The sequence below is a fragment of the Piliocolobus tephrosceles genome, chromosome 2 (assembly GCF_002776525.5).
Source record: "Piliocolobus tephrosceles isolate RC106 chromosome 2, ASM277652v3, whole genome shotgun sequence".
Lineage (NCBI taxonomy): Eukaryota > Metazoa > Chordata > Mammalia > Primates > Cercopithecidae > Piliocolobus > Piliocolobus tephrosceles.
The window spans coordinates 50,797,030-50,813,029 of NC_045435.1; the positions used below are offsets into that span (position 1 = coordinate 50,797,030).

The following is a 16,000-nucleotide window of genomic DNA, read 5'->3' on the forward strand; positions in this document are numbered from 1 at the left end:
CTTTTCTGTGTAGAGCCCTGTATAAATTCTAATTGCTTAGAAGACAATCCAGCTGGTACAGTGGCTCATGCCTCTAATCCCAGTGCTTTGGGAGGACAAGGTGAGAGGACAGCTTGAGCCCAGGAGTTTGAGATCAGCCTGGGCGACAGAGTGAGACCTTCATCTCTATAAAAAAAAATTTTTTTTTTTTTTTTTTTGAGACTGAGTCTCGCTCTATCACCCAGGCTGGAGTACAGTGGCTTGATCTTGGCTCACTGCAAGCTCTGCCTCCCAGGTTCATGCCATTCCCCTGCCTCAGCCTCCCAAGTGGCCGGGACTACAGGCGCCCGCCACCACGCCCAGCTAATTTTTTTTTTTATTTTTAGTAGAGACGGGGTTTCACGGTGTTAGCCAGGGGTGGTCTCAATCTCCTGACCTCATGATCCACCCGCCTTGACCTCCCAAAGTGCTGCGATTACAGGCGTGAGCCACCGCACCTGGCCCCCCAAAAAATTTTTTTAATCTGCTGGGTGTGGTGGCGGGCGCCTGTAATCGCCCATATTCTCACCTATTCAAGAAGACTGTTTGACCCCAGGAGTTCGAGGCTACAGTGAACCATGATTGTGCCACTACACTCCAGCCAAATAGTTTCAAAAAAATAAAATAAGCTTTTAAAAAAAGAATACAATTGGCCGGGCCTGGTGGCTCACACCTGTAACCCCAGCACTTTGGGAGGCTGAGACAGGCAGACCACTTGAGGTCAGGAGCTCGAGACCAGCCTGGCTAACCAGGCGAAACCTCATCTCCACTAAAAATACAAAGATTAGCTGGGCATGGGCACACCTGTAGTCCCAGCTACTTGGAAGGCTGAGGCAGGAGAACTGTTTGAACCCGGGAGGTGAAAGTTGCAGTTAGCAGAGATCACGCCACTGCACTCTATCTTGGGTGACACAGTAAGACTCTGTCTCAAAAAAAAAAAAAAAAACCAAAGAATACAATTCTAAGGGAATTGTCCCTTAGAATAAAATCCATTGTCCTTAGGATAAAATCCAAATTCCCTTGGCTACTAAAACCTTGCTGCAGTCCACCCCCTACCCCGCTCTCCAGCCTCCATTCTGGGCTCACTGCTCCATCATAGCACATTGTAGGCAGTCATGTGATCACCCCTCCAGTCCTCCCACCAGACTGCTCCCTAGAAGCTCATCACTCCCAGACCCAACAGTGCTTGGCGTGCAATAACCCTCAAGTGCTTATACTGAAACCATTAAATTGGGTTCTTGCAAAACAAGGCCCCTTTAGCCTTAATGAGAGAAAGGTGTGTCCATCCTACAATCAGACCCACCCAGATTAGAGACTACATCCTCAAACCCAAGTTCAGATCTTTAGGACAGCCAGGAATTCAGCACACCTGAAAGACTACGTAAAATAAATTTCCTGCCTCTCCCAGTACCAGGTTTCACTCTATCTACAAATTGTCAGTGAAGCGAAATTTAATCAATTGGTATTATTTTATGTTGTACCCAAGTCTACTGAAACTGTATCAAGGATTAATGGCCAGATTAACTTGTATGAGCAAAGTCCCATACTTACCTGATTTGAGACAAATTCAGCATTCCTACGCTAGAGATAGGGCTTTTCAACTCACCATTATTTGTGAATTTAAAAAGAAAAAATCCACGCGCCCACACAAGAGTTCAGACAGTGAGATCCACATTGAAAAATCCAGGGACACTTAGCTTACGAGTCCCCAAGACAAAGTGAAATACAGCCCCCTTTCTCAGCTACACAAAAGAAACCACCAAAGCTAGGCTTAAAAACAAACCCATATTCCTTGGGGCCTGTTTTAATTGCTTTTGTAAAATAATTTTCTCTAGAGGCAGCCCGTGTCATCCCAAATAAGACTGTTTCTCCACTCCTCCACAGGCAGAACTTCTCACTTCTTAAGACCCAGAGCTTCAAAACCTAGGATGCAAATTCTAAGGAGAAAGTGATCTGTTTTGTTAGTAAAGAATCCCAAACACCTAGAACATTGCCTGGCACAAACTAAACCCTCAACACATATTTGTTCAAACTCTTGATCGAGTAGATGAGCGAAAGGTATCTTCTCTGTGAAGCACTCCTTGGTATGCTCCAAGTACGTATGAAACCCTCTTGCGTGTTTCCATTAGGGAACTAACAATTTAACCTCCAAAAAAAAAACTAGCACCACCAAGCAAAACCCCAACATGCTGGAAACCATGACTCTGGAAAAGAGCTACACCAAGAACCACAATTCTTGGTTCTGTGATTCAGAGTGGTTCAAAGTACAAGGACACACAATTCCTTAAACTGACAACTAAAATAAATACATCCTTCTCTTGAACACATAATTCACCTTCTACTGCAGTGATTCTCCAACGGGGTTGCACGTTTACAATAACCTGGGGAGCACTGAAAAATCTGGAAGCCCAGACCACACCTCAGACCAATAAATCAGTTTCTCTGGGGTAGGAGGTAGGCCCAAGTATTTTAAAGCTTTCCAAGTAGTTCCAAAGTGCTGCCAAATTTGAAAACTATCTCTCTACTTAACTTCAGGCCACGCCCCTGGAAGACTGCTTGGTCTTCCACTTGGGTGGAGCGGACTTCTAGGAAGATCCTCCAGAGCTTCAAGAATGTGATGTTTTACAGTCTCCTTCCATCAAAATTCCCATCCCCAACCTCTCAAGCCATGTGGAAGAGGTTTCACAGATTGCAAAGCGTGGCGGCCACCTACCTTAAGGCTGCAGGCTTCCTCCTCTAGAGAAGCCATTTCTTCTAAAGAGGCGTTGGCAGGACGCAGAGGGGATCCCCGTGAAGACAGGAACCCCCCAGTGCTCCGAATCAGACAGCCTTTGGAGGCGGCCCCGCCCACACCTGGGCCCAAGAAATGGGGGGAGGAGGAGGAGGAGCTATTTCTGCGGCGGGATGAGCCCCAGGATAACCTCCGCGAGCAAGCCACATCGTCCTCCTTCTGGGCTTTCAGGCGCTTGGGGCTGCCGGGCCCTCCAGAACGCGATGCAGACCTCTGAGCTGGCTGGCTGGAGGGGGCCACATCACAGGGCTCCCCGAGGCAGCTGCGCTTGCTGGGACACACTTCCGACGTGCTGCTCCAGTTGTGCTTGACCTTGCCCCGCTCGGACGCCATGGGCACCTGCAAGGTACAGGGGGCCTGGATTCCAACACCACCCTTCCTGGCGGTCCCACCTCAGATTCCCACCACCTCCCGCCCAGGGGGAGGGCAAGACACAAGGGCAGAACCAGAGGCTAGCCTCACTGACCTTTCCCTCTTCTTTCCACTGCCCATCACAGTTCTCAAGGTTTCAGAGATGCCAAACCGTGTCGGAGAAGTCCAAGCGATCCAAAATTTACTAAAGGCTTCCGTTGGTTTCCAAGTCCACAACGTGCTTTTGAGATCACGAAGCGCTTCACTTTGCACAAGGCTACTTCGAGGATGCCTAAGCGCTTCCGGGGCTACAAAGCGCTTTGATCAGTTTGCAATATAAAGCCCTTCAGAACTGTAAAAGCGCTTCAGAGGACCACATGGCGCTTCAAGATCCACACATGGCTGCCCCACCGCCAGCCCTGGGGCCAGGCGCTTAGTCCCTAGGCCAGGGTCAGACTGGGCGCTGCAGCCCGCCCTGCTCCTGCGGCCCGACCAGAACCGGGCCGGAAGGGGCCCGAGCGGCCCCTCGGGAGCTGGCAGCGCCCCCGTCCGCTAACTCAGGACGCCCCCGGCCGGCTGCCGCCGCTGTCCCGCCGGGCAGCCCGTCGCCTGCCCAAGCCCTACAACCCCGCCCGGCTCGGCCTCCGCGGCGCCCGCCCTCCGGAACGAGCTCTGCGGCCCGCAGGCCGGAGAGCGGCAGGGGCGGGGCTTGCGCCAAACGGAAGGCGCCCATTGCTCGACCCGGCAAGGGGCGGGACTCCGAGCAAAACGGATCCCGTCTCGTAGCCAAGCGGCTTAGAGTCGGGACGACGGTACGCCTTAGGAAGCTCGTCCATTGGTCAGAAGCCAGATGGGGCGGAGCCACTCACGTGGGCTTGAACAGCGGGAAGCTGAGGCCAGCCAAATGTGCAGGCAGGGGGAGGTAGCGTCCGCGGACGCGCTTTAAGTTAACGCTGTTCCCCTCAGCGTAGGCCCTTGTGCCGGAAGCTTTCAGACCTGCGTTCGCTCGTCGAGCCAAAGCAAGCCGTATGCTGAGCATTGTCACCCCACTTTATAAAGCAGAAAACTGGCTCAGAGAGACCAAGTGACACACCTAGAAAGGGGAAGAATTGGAAGCCACCAAAAAAAAAAAAAAAAAGACTACACAAAAACGTGGACTATCGGTCTGGTGAAAAATATTAAAGACGGCTGGGAGCGGTGGCTCACGCCTGCAATTTCAGCACTTTGGGAGACCGTGGCGGGAGAATGGCTTGAGCTCGGGAGTTAAGAGACCAGCCTGGCCAACATGGTGCGACCCCTCTCTCTACAAAAAATAAAATTAGCTGGGCGTGGTGCCAGTTATTCGGGCTGAGGTGGGAGGATCACTTGAGCCCGGGAGGTCGAAGCTGCAGTGAGCTATGATCGCGCCAATGCACCCCAGCCTGGAGGACAGAGCAAGACCCTGTCTCAAAAAAAAAAGAAAAAATCAAAGACAAGGTACAAATTTAGAAAAATACTCGAAACATATGACAAAGGGCTGATATTCGATGTAGCAATTCTCCCAAAATAATAACTTAGTATTAAGACTGGCAAAGGAGGCTGGGTCCTAATCCCAGCACTTTGGGAGGCCGAGGCGGGCGAATCGCTTGAGGCCAAGAGTTTGAGACCAGTGTGGGCAATATGGCGAAATCCTGTCTCCAGTGAAACACAAAAATTAGCCAGTTGTGGAGGTGTACACGTGTAGTCCCAGTCACTCAGGAGGCTGAGGTGGGAGGATCCCTTGAGCCTGGGAAGTCGAGAGTCCAGTGAGCCAAGATTATGCCACTGCACTCCAGCCAGGGAGACAAAGTGAGACCCTCCATCTCAGGGAAAAAGAAAAAAAAAAAAGGCAAAGGAAGCAATGAACAAAAACAAGTTATCAATCACTCTAAAAAATAAGAAAGATGGCTCCACCTCAACCACTAAAAACGTACATAATGGCCGGGCGTGGTGGCTCACGCCTGTAATACCAGCACTTTGGGAGGCCACGAGGCGGGCAGATCACGAGGTCAGGCGATGGAGACCTTTCTGGCTACCACTGTGAAACCCCATCTCTACTAAAAATACAAAAAACAGCCGGGCGTGGTGGCAGGCACCTGTAGTCCCAGCTACTTAGGAGGCTGAGGCAGGAAAATGGCGTGAACCCCAGAGGTGGAGCTTGCAGTGAGGTGAGATCGTGTCACTGTACTCCAGCCTGGGCGACAAAGCGAGACTCCATCTAAAAAAAAAATTAAAAATTAAAAAAATAAAAAGTGCATATAAAATTATACTTTTCCACTCGTTAGATTGACAATAATTAAAAAGCAAGATAATATACCTTGTGGCTGAGGATGTGAGGAAATGCACTCCCATACATCCTTGATGAACGTGTTAATTGATACAATCTCCTTGGAAGGTGGCATTGTCTGTAGTAGCTGGAATGAAAACAAAACTTTGGGAGGCCGAGACGGGCGGATCACGAGGTCAGGAGATCGAGACCCTCCTGGCTAACACGGTGAAACCCCGTCTCTACTAAAAATACAAAAAATTAGCCGGGCGAGGTGGTGGGCGCCTGTGGTCCCAGCCACTCGGGAGGCTGAGGCAGGAGAATGGCGTGAACCCAGGAGGCAGAGGTTGCGGTGAGCTGAGATCCGGCCACTGCACTCTAGCCTGGGCGACAGAGCAAGACTCCGTCTCAAAAAAAAAAAAAAAACTTCAGTCTTTATCAGTAGGAGCTAGTTATATACATTAAGGAATATCCATACAATGGAATGTAAGGCAAATAGAATGAAGTCATCTAAATTTACTGTTGAGGAGCAATGGCCAAGAAAGACATGAAAAAACAAAGGACCTAGAAAAAAAAGCATGAACAAAATACATGTGTGGCTAAATAGAGAGGAGTGGCATACAAAGATAAATGTGGCTTTTTTTTTTTTTTCAAATGCCTGAGGGTAACCACTTTGTGTGTTTGTTTCTAACCTCTTTAAGATATAATTTATATACCATAAAGTTTACTCATTTAAAGTGTATGAGCAGCAGGCATGGTGGCTCACGCCTGTAATCCCAGCACTTTGGGAGGCCGAGGTGGGCAGATCACAAGGTCAGGAGTTCAAGACCAGCCTCACCAACATGGTGAAACCCCATCTCTAATATAAAGAAATACAAAAATTAGTAGGACCTGGTGGTGCATGCCTGTAATCCCAGCTTTTCAGGAGGCTGAGGCAGTAGAATTGCTTGAATCTGGGAGGCGGAGGTTGCAATGAGCCGAGATCGCGCCATTGCACTCCAGCCTAGGCGACAGAGTGAGACTCTGTCTCAAAAAAAAAAAAAAGGGGTATATGACCAGCTGGTCTGGTGGCTCACTCCTGTAATTTCAGCAAGACTGTAATCTAGTTTGTCTTGATAGATTTGCCTATTCTGACAAAATTAAAAATGGAATCATACAATATGTGACTTGCTTTTGCTTACCATGATCTCAAGGTTCATCCATGTTGTAACATGTGTCAGTATGTTTGAAATGCTTGTTTCCTGGTGCTGTAAAGAAATAGCACTTGAACATTAATTTTCTCAGCAAGGTCATTTTTATACTTTCCGCAGAAAGGGTACACTCACCAGCAGTTTTGCCACAAGAGTACACTGAACAAAGGAGCCAGGGTCATTTATAACCTGACACATCTACCCTACTGCTGTGTCCAGTTTTCCCACTGATGGAACGGGACTTCACATTCTGTATTTGTCTTGATTGGCTAGCAACTTAAAACTTTTTAAAAGAGGAAAAGGCAGAGGAGAACAAAGGAAGGAGAAAGTAACTTGTGGAATGCTGAGAAAGGTAAAAACACTTTCAAATAAGGAAGAGAAACAGGCTATGACTTGATGCTTGCTTGGACCAGTATGACCATGCCAGGGCAAATATTTAGGCTAAATTGTGGGAGCTAAGAACATAAAGTACACTGATTTCTTTATTATGGCTAGCAGATATTTAAGAATGTTAGCACAGGTCTTTGAATAAATTTTGCTTCTAAAAGAAGTTACTATTTATTCCTAATTAGACAGGAAGGAAAGTCTTTGAAGAGGAACCTCTACTTTTCACAAGTACTTAATTCTTTTCTATGGCTGAATATTCCATTGTATGAATAGACCACATTTCATTTATCCACTCATCAGTTGATGAATATTTGGGTTGTTTCTGTTTTTTGGCTATTATGATTCATGCTGTTATAAACACTGGTATGCAGGCCTTTGTGTGGACATGTTTTCATTTCTCTTGGGTAGATACCTAGGGGTAGAATTGCTAGGTCATATGGAAACTCTTTTACCTTTTGAGGAAGTGCCAAACTGTTTTCCAAAGTGCTCACCATTTTCAATACCCACCAACAGTGTGTGTGGGCTCCAGTTTCTCCACATCACGGCCAACACTTGTTTTTGTCTTTTTGATTATAGCTATCCTAGTGAATGTGAAGTGGCATCTCATAGAGGTTTTGATTTGCATTTCCCGGATGACTAATTAAGTTGAGCACCACCTCTGTTTTCCATCATCTCTGGAAGGATACTCCAACCTAGTGACAGTGGTTGCCTTTGGGAAGAAGAAACTGGAGACTAAGATCCCATTGAGAAAAAGCCTGCCTTCTCACCATGGAACCTTTGTACCGTTTGGGTTTTTAAATCCTCTATTAACCTAAAAAAAGTAATTCAGGGTTTCCCTAAGGGGGATCCACGAAAAGACACCATGGTGCCCATGAAGGTCTGGAATTCACGTACTCAGAATGCATATGTATGTATGTCTGTATGTAGCAGAGGTCTAGACCTTTCATCCAAGTCCCAAGGGGATTCACTGACTTCTCCAAAAATATATAAAATCCTAGTCTAGAAATACAAGTATGTCTGGATAACCAAGAACCTATTGGTGTCAGCCCTCTATTGCTCAAACAGCCCTGGAAACACCCTGCTTATAATTGTAAGGTGTTCGCAACAGGCCAGGTCCCATTTGGGGCACAAAATGCACGTTCACCTTGAATCCTCACAGATACCAGAGCTGAAGACAGGCTGTCTGTATAGATCACTGTCCACCTGGACTGGGATCCAGCTCAGCTACATCACACATCCAGCCAAAGCTGTCCTTACTGGGGAGCTGCTAAATGCTTTCACCAGGCAGGACCCACCTGACAACAACCCTACGCGATGGGTACTTTGTCTTTTTCCCATTGTACAGATGAGGAAACAAGAGCCTCAGAGTAACTCCCTAACTGGGCCCAAGGTCATGCAGCTATTAACAGTCAACAGTAAGAGCCAGGATCCTAGCTCTTGGCTACCCCATTCTCAAGGATGCAGAGTGCCTTCTCTAAACAAATTCTTCCAGACACAAAACTAATTACAAGTTGTTGATTTTACAAACGTATTTTTATTATATAAAAAGAAATTACTATAGAATTACTTTAAATAGGACATTTCTCCCAGTGAATTTAAAATAGCATCTGTTTCACAAAAATATTTGCAACATGCCTTTTCAGATATATACTCACTGAATAATCATTAGGCACATGGCAGAAATATAAATTTAATACCTTTTTTATTTATTTTATAAAACAGGACAAGTGCATTTTCCAAGTGCTTCTATAGCCACTGTCTCATCTGTTCCTCCCAACAGCCCAGTGATGAAGAACAAGCAGGTGTTATCTTACTTACAGAGAAACTGAGGTCCCAAAAATTAAATGATTGACTTAATTAGCAGCAGAATCAGACATGAAATGCATTCTCCTGATTCTTCATCATCCAGCCATAAGTAACACATATTCTCAGCCGGGCATGGTGGCTCAAACCTGTAATCCCAACACTTTGATAGGCCAAGGCAGGCGGATCACGAGGTCAGTAGTTCGAGACCAGCCAATATGGCCAATATGGTGAAACCCTGTCTCTACTAAAAATACAAAAATTAGCCAGGCGTAGTGGCAAGTGCCTATAGTCCCATCTACTCGGGAGGCTGAGGCAGGAGAATTGCTTGAACCTGAGAGGCAGAGGTTGCAGTGAGCTGAGATCATGCCACTGCACTCCAGCCTGGGTGACAGAGTGACCCAGGTGACAGTATTTTTTAATGGAGCTTTTATTTTGAGAATATGTGGGGTTTTGTTTTTTGTTTTTTGTTTTTTTTTTTTTACAAATTCTCATATTCTCAAAATAAAAGCTCCATTAAAAAACACTAACATTAGTGGGATGGGAAGATAAAGGTGCCAGACAGCGAATGAATAAATATGTGAGTTGCAAGACTTCTAATACAGGCAGTGGAAAGCCTGCAGACCTCTTCGCCAGGTGTCTGACATTTGTAGAGCCTGAGACCCAGAGAGGTGAGTCAAGAACTCCACTGAGACACAAGTTGAGAGTCTTTCAGGCCAGGCGCGGTGGCTCCCAACTGTAATTCCAGCACTTTGGGAGTCTGAGGTGGAAGGATTGCTTGAGCCCAGGACTTTAAGACCAGCCTGGACAACGTAGCGAGACCCCATCTTTACAAAAAAATAAAAATAAAAACTAAAAAAGTCTTTCAGAGCATGCAAGCTTGCAGGCTGTCAGCAAATACGATCCAGAGATCTTAGCTCTGGAAAATGCTATGGCATTGCAGAACTGCCAGTGGTGGGGGGACAAGAGCTGCTGAGGTAATGGAATCTGCTGGGGTGGTTATCATGACACACTCCCCGGAACCACAAAATCAACCACATCCTGGGCCCATGTACAGGGTTTCTGCCTCAGTCTCCTCTGATCCCCTGCTCTGACTAACAAAGCCCAGAAAAGAAGAGATTTCATGGATTTTTGTGTCTCTGAAAGCTGAGGGCCCTTCTCTCCCAACTCATTCCGGTGAAATGAAGTTTCCCTCCCACCCATGAGAGCCGATGTTTTGTTGCGTGTTTCCTGGTAGATCTTGGATTCTGCCTCAGACCTTTTTCTTGATCTGATGCTCATCGTTCCAACTGAGGACAAGGGTCCTCAGCTGCGTTCCAGTCATCAGGGGCCAAAGAGCTCAATGCTGTCCAGTTTCTCCTCTTTGTAGAGCAGAATATTCTCCATCAGTTTCCTTTTGGCCTCATTGATCTCAATTTGCCATGAAGTCTCTGTAGCTGATGTTCAACAGAAAGCAAATAAGAGCAACTTGAATGAAAATTACCATAATTATAATTCTTAGATTCACTTAACTCAGATTTCTGAATCAGGTCCTGAGTGTAATGAGCATTTCTTTTCTTTTTTCTCTTTTTTCTTTCTTTCTTTTTTTTTTTTTTTATTGAGACAGGGTCTCACTCTGTTGCCCAGGCTGGGGTGCAATGGCACCATTTCAGCTCAAGGCAACCTTGACCTCACAGGTTCAGGTGATCCTCTCACCTCAGCCTCCTGAGAGGCAGGGACTACAAGTGTACACAACCACACCTGGCTACTTTTTTTTTTTTTTAGATGGAGTCTCACTCTGTCGTCCAGGCTGGGCGACATACACAGTTAATTTTCTTGTATTTTAGTAGAGAAGGGGTTTCACCGTGTTGCCAGAGTGGTCTTGAACTCCTGAGCTCAGGCAATCTACCCGCCTTGGCCTCCCAAAGTGCTAGGATTACAGACAGGCATGAGCCACCATGCCCGGCCTGTGAGCCACGGCAAATGACCTATTTATTTATTATTTATTGAGATGGAGTCTCACTCTGTTGCCCAGGCTGGAGTGCCGTTGCTCGATCTCGGCTCACTGCAACCTCTGCCTCCTGGGTTCAAGCAATTCTCCTGACTTAGCTTCCTGAGTACCTGGGATTACAGGTGCCCACCACCACACCCAGCTAATTTTTTGTATTTTTAGTAGAGATGGGGTTTCAGTGTCTCAGCCAGGATGGTCTTGATCTCCTGACCTCGTGATCCACCCGCCTCAGTCTCCCAAAGTGTTGGAATTACAGGTGTGAGCCACTAGGCCTGGCCATTTTTTTTTTTTTTTTTTTTTTTCTGTATTTTTAGTAGAGACAGGGTTTCACGACATTGGCCAGGCTAGTCTCAAACTCCTGACCTCAGGTGATCTACCCGCCTCAGCCTCGCAAAATGCTGGGATTACAGGTGTGAGTCACCATGCCTGGCTGGCCACACCTGGCTAATTTTTGCATCTTTTGTAGAGGTAGGTTTCCACTATGTTGCCCAGGCTGATCTTTAAATTCCTGGGCTCAAGCAATCTGCCCACCTCGTCCTCCCAAATTACTAGGATTACAGGCATGAGCCACTGCACCCGGCTGTAATGAGCATTTTCATCTCCTCTGCCTTTGCAGGAAGCCCGGCAACCTACCCTGACCTTCCAGAAAGGAGAGGGTTTCCCTGCTCCTCTTTATGGTGCTGAGGGGTGGGAGGGTGGAGTGAGAAAAAATGCTCACATCCTGTCTTTCTTCTTCCTCTCCCTCCCCATGGCAGGAGGAGTAAAAGGAGAAACAGGAGTGGTCAGAGCTTGGGACGTTCATTGAACCATGTTTACTAAGGGACAGGGACACTGCATTGAAAGGGCATTCCTGGCCTGGCGCGGTGGCTCACACCTATAATCCCAGCACTTTGGGAGGCCGAGGTGGGCGGATCAACTGAGGTCGGGAGTTCGAGACCAGCCTGACCAATATGGAGAAATCCTGTCTCTACTAAAAATACAAAATTAGCCGGGCGTGGTGGCACATGCCTGTAATCCCAGCTACTCAGGAGGCTGAGGCAGGAGAATCGCTTGAATGCAGGAGGTGGAGAGGTTGCAGTGAGCCGAGATCATGCCATTTGGCTGGAGTGAAACTCCATCTCAAAAAAAAAAAAAAAAAAAAAAAAAACGGGGGGCCTTCCTAATTTTTTATTTCCTTTTTTTTTTGAGACGGAGTCTCGCTCTGTCGCCCAGGCTGGAGTGCAGTGGCACAATCTCAGCTTACTGCAAGCTCTGCCGCCTCCCGGGTTCACGCCATTCTCCTGCCTCAGCCTCCCTAGAAGCTGGGACTACAGGCGCCCGCCACCACGCCCGGCTAATTTTTTTGTATTTTTAGTAGAGACGGGGTTTCACTGTGTTCGCCAGGATGGTGTTGATCTCCTGACCTCGTGATCCACCCGCCTCGGCCTCCCAAAGTGCTGGGATTACAGGCGTGAGCCACCGCGCCCGGCAATTTTTTATTTCAGAAAGAAACTTGGTATCCTTGGACCTGAGTGGCAGGAATGGAAGGTATCTTTTTTTTTTTTTCCCTGAGACAGAGTCTTCCACTGTCACCCAGGCTGGAGTGCAGTGGTGCGATCTCGGTTCACTGCAACCTCCGCCTCCCGGGTTGAAGCAATTCTCCTGCCTTAGCCTCCCAAGTAGCTAAGACTACAGGTGCCTGCCACCATGCCTAGCGAATTTTTGTATTTTTAGTAGAGAGATGGGGTTTCACCATATTGGCCAGATTGGTCTCGAAATCCTGACCCCGTGATCTGCCTGCCTCAGCCTTCCAAATTGCTGGGATTACAGGTGTGAGCCACCGCGCCCAGCCAGAAGGTATCTTCTTTTTTTTTTTTTTTTTTTTTTGAGATGGAGTCTCACTCTGTCACTCAGGGCTAGAGTGCAATGGCATGATCTCAGCTCACCGCAACCTCCACCTCCCGGGTTCAAGTGATTCTCGTGCCTCAGCCTCCCAAGTAGCTGGGACTACAGGCACACACCACCATGCCTAGCTAATTTTTGTATTTTTAGTAGAGACAGGGTTTCACCAAGTTGGCCAAGCTGGTCTTGAACTCCTGACCTCAGGTGATCCGCCCACCCCAGCCTCCCGAAGTGCTAGGACTACAGGCGTGAGCCACCGCGCCCAGCCTGGAAGATATCTTTAGAAGTGACTGGTGAGGATGGTGTTTGTGTTAAGAGGAGAGGCAGACAGGAAGAGACCACATGGGGCCTTGAGGACTTTAAATGAGGGATGACATGCATTGTGTTTTTTGTTTTGTTTTTTCTTTTTTTGAGACGGAGTCTCATTCTGTTGCCCAGGCTGGAGTGCAGTGGCACAATCTGGACTCACTGCAACCTCTGCCTCCCGGGTTCAAGCAATTCTCTTGCCTCAGCCTCCCAAGTAGCTGGGATGACAGGCACGTGCCACCACGCCCAGCTAATTTTTTTGTATTTTTAGTAGAGACAGGGTTTCGCCATGTTGGCCAGGCTGGTCTTGATCTCCTGACCTCAGGTGATCCACCCACCTCAGCTTCCAAAAGTGCTGGGATTACAGGCGTGAACCACCTCGCCTGGCCCGCATTGTGTTTTTAAAAGCTACTCTGGCTGGCTCCTGGAGAAGGACCTGGTGAGGGAGGGGCCAGGGTGGATGGAGGAGGACTGGGGAAGCTATGCAGTCCCCTGAGGACAGGAGCTCAGACAAAGGGAGAATGCAGAGAAGTAAATGAAGGTGAGAGAGATTTAGGAGGCAAATGGACAGGACTGGGTGATTAACTGGACACAGTCCAGGGCAGGGAGAGGGAGGTGTCAAGGATGCCTCCCAGGTTTCTCTGTGAAAAACTGGCTGGTTGGTGAATGGCTGAATAACCAAATGAAGGAGTGAATGAGGGCAACGGAAAGAAAAAATGATGGGCTGAAGTTGGGGACACACACATGAGCATCTATATGCACTCTGACCTCCAGCCGGCTTACCATCCTTGGGAGGCTCCGGGCCAACGCAGGCCTCAGAGGAGGAGTCGGCCTCCCTTCCCATGATGACCCGCAGCCTTCCTTCGCCATTCTCTGTGGGGAGAAGTGAGGTGGCAGGCCCCGCCCAGGGTGCCACACTCGCGGAGGAGGAGGCATCAAGGTTGGAATTGTCAACGTCGTCTGTTTCCTCTGGGGTGTTGGAAGAAGAGCCTGCACCCTCAGAAAGCCCACTCCAAGGGAGCAACGTCTCCCAACCTCGGAGCCGCTCTTCCACAACAGCCACAGAGCCACGCACCTTTGGGAGAAGAGGGAGAAAGGAGCTCATCAGGAATTCTCTCAGAGATAAAAACGCTAACATCTGGCCTCCCAGCAGAGAGGGGGCGGGGAGCAGACTGAAGAACCTAATGCTGGTTGCTTTGTCTGAAAAAACCGCACCCTTCCTTTGAAAAGACCTGCACTTGCCCGCCAACCGCCCTGCCATAGATGAAACAGCATGACCCAGCATGGGCCGATCATAGTACCGCACTCCTCTGGCCATAGGGATTAGTCTAGATTTGGGCATGTGATCCAAGGCGGACAACCAGAATCCTTTCCTGAAACTTTTCCACCTAGAGCTTATTGGGGAAAGACCTCCAGCCTTTCCTTTCTCGTGGTAGAACCAGACGCCCCACCACACCCAGAAAACCCATTTACAGTAGGGGAAAATGAAAGCTCAACACAGAGTAAAGCAGAGGCAAGCAACGGAGAGAGAGCCACAGACACAGAGACACAATGGCTGTACCTTTGGTGTTTGAGATCCTGGGTCTAACTTCCCTGAAACCAGAGCAATGCCTGTCCTCTCTGCTGTCTGGTTAAATGAGACACTAAGTTCATTCATTCACTAATTCACTCATTCATATTCTTCCCCTCTCCCTATGTCTGTGTGTGCACGTGTGTGTGTGTGTGTGTGTGTGTGTGTAAGAGGTTAAGTTCCTAATACTTTCAATAAAAAAAGCACAAATAATATAGATGTTGCCCTGGAAGGTTTTTCTGGTTAGGGAGGTTAGGAAAATTGGAAGGAAGCAAGGAAGGAATGTTTCTTCTTCGCACACACACACAGAGCACACACACAGATACACACACATACATACCCTTATACCCATCATAACAACAACAAATCTCATCTCCTCAGTGCCTTGCAAAAAATTCAGTATATTATTGTATCCATTTCATACACAATACATGAGTTTTTATAGATAAAAAATTAAAAGATCAGAAAAGTTAAGTTCCCTGCCTAAAGCCACCCAGCCAATCCAGTAAATGACAAAGGTGACCACCAAACCCAGGCCTGCTTATCTTCGAGTCCCTGACCCAGCTGTTCTCTCATCTTCCTAGCTTGGTTGTGATGTACTGCAAAGGCCATCTCCTACCTCTCCTTACACCTAAAGCACCCTATCCCCTTTATTTTACATGGCAAACATCTCATCCTTCAAGGCCCAGGACACATGTTACTTCTTGAGATAAATCTTCACAGTAGATGCCCAATAAATATTTGCCAATCTAAAGACCGCATTTCCTTGTAGCTAGGTGTGGCCATGTGACTAGGTTCTGCTCTCCGTTATGTGACAAAAAGTGATATATTTCCAGGTTATATCTTTAAAAGAAAGGGAGTGTGTCCACCTTTTCCTTTTAACCCTCTTTCAGTGGCTGGAATGCAGGTGTGATGGCCTGAGCAACAGCAGCCATCTTAAACCCTGAAATGGAAGCCACATGGTAAGGATAGCAAACAAAAAATATAGAAGGAGCCTGGGTCCCCAATACCGTGGCACTGCCACATTAGCACTGGACTGTGTAAATTCAAACTGTTACACCAAAGAGAATAAACGTCTATCTCATTTACACCACTGCGTTTTGCAGTCTCCTTGTTATAGCAGTTTCACCTGCACATTAAGTGACACATTGAACAAAATAATGGAATAAATAAAAGGATGAAAGTCTTACTGAAATAATAATTGGTTGAAGGAGACAGAACAGAACTTTTTAGAATATAAATCTGATTATGTCCTACCTCTGCTTAAAACCCTAGTGAGGCTGGGCACAGTGGCTCATATCCGTAATCCCAGCACTTTGGGAGGCCGAGGCAGGTGGATCACCTGAGGTCAGGAGTTCAAGACCAGCTTGGCCAACATAGTGAAACCCCGTCTCTACTAAAAATACAAAAATTAGCTGGGTGTGGTGGC

At 47.5% G+C, this 16,000-nt stretch overlaps 2 protein-coding genes across 5 annotated transcripts in view; both read right to left on the minus strand.

Moving 5' to 3' along the window:
- TATDN2 (TatD DNase domain containing 2) overlaps positions 1–3,902 on the minus strand; it is a 41,437-nt gene extending 37,535 nt beyond the window's left edge. For both annotated transcript variants that reach the window (XR_002732977.2, XM_023218446.2), the window contains exons 1-2: positions 3,276–3,902; positions 2,732–3,148 (exon numbers count right to left, since the gene is read on the minus strand). Coding sequence is in view for 1 of the 2 variants with exons in the window: in XM_023218446.2 (XP_023074214.1) it covers positions 2,732–3,142 (411 nt within the window). In the remaining variant the exon portion in view is untranslated. The remainder of the gene's footprint in view (positions 1–2,731; positions 3,149–3,275) is intronic.
- A 4,633-nt stretch (positions 3,903–8,535) lies between these two features.
- Positions 8,536–16,000, minus strand: part of IRAK2 (interleukin 1 receptor associated kinase 2) — a 67,609-nt gene continuing 60,144 nt past the window's right edge. For 2 of the 3 annotated variants that reach the window (XM_031935174.1, XM_031935173.1), the window contains one exon: positions 13,287–14,076. In XM_031935174.1, the coding sequence (XP_031791034.1) occupies positions 13,363–14,076 (714 nt within the window). In that variant the 3' untranslated portion in view covers positions 13,287–13,362. Of the gene's footprint in view, positions 10,261–13,286; positions 14,077–16,000 lie in introns of those variants that run through there. The other variant, XM_031935175.1, reaches the window with a different exon arrangement.